The sequence below is a fragment of the Apium graveolens genome, chromosome 4 (assembly GCF_009905375.1).
Source record: "Apium graveolens cultivar Ventura chromosome 4, ASM990537v1, whole genome shotgun sequence".
Classification (NCBI taxonomy): Eukaryota; Viridiplantae; Streptophyta; class Magnoliopsida; order Apiales; family Apiaceae; genus Apium; species Apium graveolens.
The window spans coordinates 87120389-87126171 of record NC_133650.1 but is presented as its reverse complement, the minus strand read 5'-3'; the positions used below and the strand labels follow the sequence as shown (position 1 = coordinate 87126171).

At 32.8% G+C, this 5783-nt stretch overlaps 1 protein-coding gene across 3 annotated transcripts; it reads left to right on the top strand.

Moving 5' to 3' along the window:
- The first annotated feature begins 1362 nt into the window (after positions 1 to 1362).
- On the top strand, positions 1363 to 5356 carry LOC141718149 (uncharacterized). 3 transcript variants are annotated; one of them, XM_074520527.1, is made up of 6 exons: positions 1363 to 1431; positions 1551 to 1850; positions 1940 to 3339; positions 3876 to 4289; positions 4519 to 4751; positions 4879 to 5356. In XM_074520527.1, the coding sequence occupies exons 2-6, from the start codon at positions 1765 to 1767 to the stop codon at positions 5134 to 5136; spliced, it is 2391 nt and encodes a 796-aa protein (XP_074376628.1). In that variant the 5' UTR covers positions 1363 to 1431; positions 1551 to 1764; the 3' UTR covers positions 5137 to 5356. The 3 variants fall into 3 exon arrangements, with proteins under 3 accessions (XP_074376628.1, XP_074376627.1, XP_074376629.1); XM_074520528.1 differs by lacking the exon at positions 1363 to 1431 and having other exon boundaries at positions 1482 to 1850; positions 1940 to 2197; positions 2255 to 3339; positions 4879 to 5355; XM_074520526.1 differs by lacking the exon at positions 1363 to 1431 and having other exon boundaries at positions 1481 to 1850.
- Positions 5357 to 5783: the final 427 nt, after the last annotated feature.

The window sequence follows — 5783 nt, the reverse complement described above, 5'->3', positions numbered from 1 at the left end:
AGTTGTTAATACAACACAACATCTGATGGCCAAATGAGGGACGGGCAAGAAAGAATTTACATGTTACAAATATGTATCAAGTATCTGTTTGAATCTTTATTTTAATGAACCAAATTAAAGTTCTAAGTAAGTCAAAATAAATCAAAATCAAATGGCGGTAGATTAATGCCATATCGTTAGAGTTAAAAACAGAGAGATAACCCATGATTGAAGTGGCTCCTAATATAGTAGTAGTATACATAATTTAATGGGGGGTGGGTAAGAAATAAGAAATAAAATCATACATTTGATATGCCATGAAAATAAGAAACTCATTTTAACAAAATATTCCGTATACATACAACAGTTTTTATTTATATGATAATGGTGATTGGATGTGACCCAAACTTGTAAAACAAACCAATTGCATGTGAGTAATAGTACTTGTTCTCCAAATTGACGTGAATTTTCAACATATTCTTATTACAAATATAATAATATTGTTTAAGGGTAAACTGTCAAATTCCCTTTCTCATCGAGAAAATTGAGACAGAAGATCGGAACATCCAAAAACAGACCCCTGACCTGACTCTTAAATTCTCCAAATCATCAGTATTGACCAACACAAAACACCATGCAATACTATCTTATAAATTTGTAAAAACCCATAGTAGACTAAGAGCATTTCCAAGGATAATATTAAAATTTTTATCTAAAATATGCTTAGCTAAAATTTTATTAAATCTGTAAGCATTTTATTCCAGTGGCATTAGGTATAACCATTACCTATATTCATAATATTATTCTTTTTATTAATTTTAAATATATAAATAAAAAAGTTTAATTATTTCTTTTTTTTTGAAAAGGAATTTAATTAATTATAATTTTATATTAGTGAAATTAAAATAATAAAGTTAATAAAAAGATATTTATTATAATATTATAACATTTTTATATTTATATCAATATTTTAAAGTAAACATTATAAAATAAAAATGAGTAATTATTATGAACATTACTTACATATAAAATAAAATATATGACTAGAACATATATTAATATATTAGAATTTTTATAAATTTAGTTAACAATAAATTATTTATCACACTTAATATTACATAACATTTTTTTTATAAATAAAAATACATCTATACATATAATAATTATGAAGATACATACATCATTTTTATATTATAATATTATATATTTAAATCTTAAATATGTTATAAAAAAATATAAATAATAAAATTTAGAATGCTAGATTAGATTTAATATAGGCAGGAGATGACGTGGGCTTATTTTTCGTTATCTAAAATTATACTTAACAGTCTTACTGTTGGAGTGTTCCATTTAGGGTGACAGGCAGAGATTATATTGAGAGGTGAAGAGCGTTGAAGATGCTATAACGACGCTCTAAGCAACCTTCAATTGTTTTTACTTGGTCGTTCCCGGGTAACTGTCTTCCTCTATTTTAGCTCGTACCAAATCTCTATATCTCCTATAAACACTCTATTCAACTTATGTTTGTACATCACACTTATTACTTCTCTTTTATTTTTTCTACTTTTCAGGTGCAGAGTCCATTATTCTTTTGAATATTCAAAGACGCCATGAGTTTGATGATTTGCTTCTATCCTCCTCCTCCTCCAACAATATTTTTCTCTGTTTCTTGCTTCAAATCAAATTTACATTTTAAATAAACTCATGAGTTTCAGAAAGTGGTTTGTTTTCGTAGCTATTTGTTAGCAAAATATAGGTTTGGTTAATGAGTTTTTGCATTATAAGATGGGTTGTTTCTTGGCCATTGGGTGGTTCTCCCTCTGCACGTTTCTGCTTCCTCTGTTTGGAATTTTGTGTTCATATATTTTCAGGTACTTAATAGTGCTGTTCTTTTTCGGACTCTACTGCGTATTTTAAATTATGTGTTATGTGAATATGAATATTATGTTATTGTTTGCAGGTTAACAAGGAAATATAGTTCTATTACTATGAATTATAGCTCTAGCTCTTTGGAGCTTAGTTATGAGAAAGACATTAATATTAGCTCCAATCATGTGGAAGAAGATAGTAACATTGATTATTCGGAAAATGATGGGCTTTTTGAGGATAGAAAGTCTGAGTTCTGTTTCAGGTTTAAATTCCCTACTTACGAAGAATTTAGTAGAAGTAAGTATGACAGTCGAAATCTTATTAGTTTTGAGAACAGACCCTCTTCGAGGTCAAGTAAGTATGACAGTCGAAATCTTATTAGTGTTGAGAACAGACCCTCTTCGAGGTCTAGTAAGTATGAATTTACGCCTGCGAAAAGTATTAGCACTTTCGTTGAAGAGATGGGTCCTAATAAATTCAAAGTTGATAGGGTGAATGCAGTGATAAGTGGTTGTTCTTTTGGAAATGGTGAAGTTAAAGAAGATGTGTTACCGTTGAATAGTTTCAGTAGTTCACTTTATGTGGAAGTGGAATCTGATAAAGAAATACACAAGGATTCAATTGATGGTTCGAGTGTGGAACGTGTAATCAAGGATTCAACTGATGGTTTGCATGTGGAACAGGTAATCAAAGAAAATGAAGCATTGGAAGTCACAAGAGATGTAGGAAAATCTATCAATGAAGATAAGTTTGATACCTGTGATCAGGAGGAATCTTTATCTATGGTTAACAGGTTCTTGGAGGCGTTTAGTCCGGAAAATGTGCATTCAACCAAAAGCCATTTAGTTAATTCGTGTAGTAATGGTTTTCTATCGGATGGAGAATTTGGAGGGACTTTTGTACTTGATCATATGATGAACTTGGATGAGAATAAGGAAGAATCAGACAAGAAAATTACAGAGTCGGATGAAGAAAGTCAAGAATCCAAGAATCTGGATGAAGAAGATAGTGATATTGTTGAAGAGCTTAGAATTTTTAAAGAAGACAGTGTGCAAACTTCACATAAGGTCCAGTATAATTTCCTTTCTGAGAAACATTTTTGTGAACTACCAGCTTATAAGTCTGGAGAGAGCAGTGGCAAAGAAAATCATAACTACATTAAACGCTCAAGTAAATTCGCTACTCCGGAGTTGAAGAATGATTCGGTTATGGATTCTGATCAGGATACAAATGAACTTGAAACATTGTGGGAACATCAAGATTTGATTGAGCAGTTGAAAATGGAGCTTAAAAAGGTGAGAGCTACAGGACTTCCCACTATACTAGAAGAGTCAGAATCACCAAAGATAATGGAGGATTTGAAACCATGGAAATTCGATGACAAGTTCCACTATGATAATCCAATGGGGGAGCTTCACAAATTCTACAAGAGCTTCAGAGAGAGGATGCGGAAATTCGATATCTTGAATTACCAGAAGATGTATGCAATAGGTCAGTCACCTGTTATTTTGCCCTCCATATGTTTGGTCCACATTTTACTTCAAAAAAATATTTGTTTATCTTCATTTCACTTTCCTTAGATTAGGTGTATAAACAAATTGCCTGGTGAATTTCAATAGCTATTTCTTATCTGAAATGAACAACACACCTTCCACCATTCATGATGTAGATAAAAAGGTAAGGACCCACTAAATCTGGTTAGTTGGGATCAGCATAAACACAAGATACACATTCCTTGTTCAAGCTTTATGCTCAAGCTTAACCATATTAATAAGTAGAATTTTCCCCTACCTGCTACGTATTGTAGCGCGATTTAATATTCAAAATAAAACTGTGTTGAGTGTCTGTTAGTCAATGTTTCACCTCTGTGAGCAATCAACAGTCTTTCGTTTAGCAGTATTCGCTAACTTGTTGGATATTACTTGTGGCTTAAATTAGTGGTTAATTAGCTGATATTCAATACCATATTTTACTTATATTCATTTGTTCAATTCTTCCTCCCTGCATGCAATGCAAGCTGGCCACAGGTTTTTTGCAGCTGAAAGATCCATATCAATCATTTTCAATGGAGAAAACTTCAGCTTTGGACATTACATCCATGCTTTGGGAAAATTTATACTTGTACAAAAGTAAAAAACATGAAACTGACCCGGCAAAGAAATTTATAAAAGAACTGCAGAGTGACTTAGAACTGGTTTATGTTGGCCAAATGTGCCTTTCATGGGAAATTCTCCATTGGCAATATGAGATAGCTTTGGATCTTTGGGAATCTGATCCTCGTGGGAAACGCTGTTACAATGAAGTAGCTGGAGAGTTTCAACAGTTTCAAGTGCTTATACAAAGATTTCTGGAGGACGAATCTATTGAAGGATCACGGGTCCAGAACTATGTTAAGCATCGATGTGTTCTTCGTAACCTTCTTCAAGTTCCTATAATAAGAGGCAAGTACTATCTTGAACATATAGCAGTCTGATATTCTTACACTGCATTGTTCACATGAAGTTCTATTGCTAGTTGCTATTTTTGAACTTTTACAATTATAGGCACATTGGCTTCTTTAGCTTCAATTTCTTTCTTTCAGTTAAGGTAGAACATTTGTATGGTTTTGACTTTTAACCGGTCAAAAATGTGTATTGTACAACATCAATCCATACTTATTTGCTTTGACAGAGGACATCTCCAAGGACAAAAAGAAAGCAAGAAAGAGCAAACGAGACGAATATTCCATTACCAGTGATATGCTAGTGGAGATCGTTGAAGAATCAATACGAATCTATTGGCGCTTCATTCGTGCTGGCAAGAACTGCAATACTGCATTATTGAAAAGCAGGAAGGGGCAGATCCAACTTCAAGACCCTCCAGACTCTCAAGCATTTAAAGAAGTCCAAAAGGATTTCAAAAAGGTGTGCACTTATATTTGATCATCATGCAGTCTAGACTCTAGAGACTGGAACTGTTTACTTTTACTAGTACTTGTCAAGTTTTTATTTAACTTTAAAACGTTTAATTTAATATAATTTTGGCATGCAGAAGGATAGGATGCTAAAAGATCAGATTAGAAGTGGAAACTGCATACTAAAGAAGTTGAAGAAGTGCAGAGAAGATGATACTGATGATCAAGCACTTATTTTCTTCTCTCAAGTCGATATGAAGTTGGTTTCGAGGGTGTTAAATATGCAGAGACTAACAGCAGATCATCTGGCCTGGTGTAGAAATAAATTAAACACAATCAGTTTTGTTGATAGGAAGATACACGTAGAACCCTCATTTTGCCTTTTTCCATGTTAAAGTTGATATTTATGAACATGATGAGTTACATATAAAAGTTTTGATCGCACAACATGAATGGGAGAAAAAAGAAAGAAAACTTTTTCTAGTATCAATGATCAGTACCGAAGAATAGGATAGAATTTAAAAAGAAGTCGGTTCATTTCAGTATAAAAAAAATCTATTCATTCTATTGTGTATGAAATTTATGGTTTCCATTGGTGCAAATCCAATCACCTCAATTTAAGATGAGAAGCAATTCTATCATAAAGGCATCTTCAAGTTTATGTAGAACATAGAAAGATGTGAGATGATGCAGTAGATTAATTGAAATCAACCCTAGTTATACCCTCAGAATACAAACACATAAACAACTAAGAGGAACTCACACTTGTATTAATATAAGAACTGATAAATATTGACTAAATCCAGTGAATTACAACTCAATAACCACTGAATCCAGCCTCCAATCTTTCGAGAGGTTGGAGCTCTCCTGCTAGGCGGCTACTACTCAATACAATTATCTCGATACCTAATTCTCTCTACTCCCTCCTGCTTTAACTCACTCTTCCCAACTTGCCAATGGCTATTTTGAGCTGGGAAATGTGAAAAACATTGTGTATTTTCGCCGTTGCTGGAAGCTCTAGTCTATAAGCAACCTTTCCTAC

What these genes read in the sequence shown, in the direction of transcription:
- LOC141718149 (XM_074520527.1), top strand. Translation starts at nt 1,765, where the DNA reads ATGGGTTGTTTCTTGGCCATTGGGTGGTTCTCCCTCTGCACGTTTCTG. An exon ending in CCAGAAGATGTATGCAATAG is followed by an intron (nt 3,340 to 3,875) that starts GTCAGTCACCTG and finishes AGCTGGCCACAG; the next exon opens with GTTTTTTGCAGCTGAAAGAT. An exon ending in TCAAGTTCCTATAATAAGAG is followed by an intron (nt 4,290 to 4,518) that starts GCAAGTACTATC and finishes TTGCTTTGACAG; the next exon opens with AGGACATCTCCAAGGACAAA.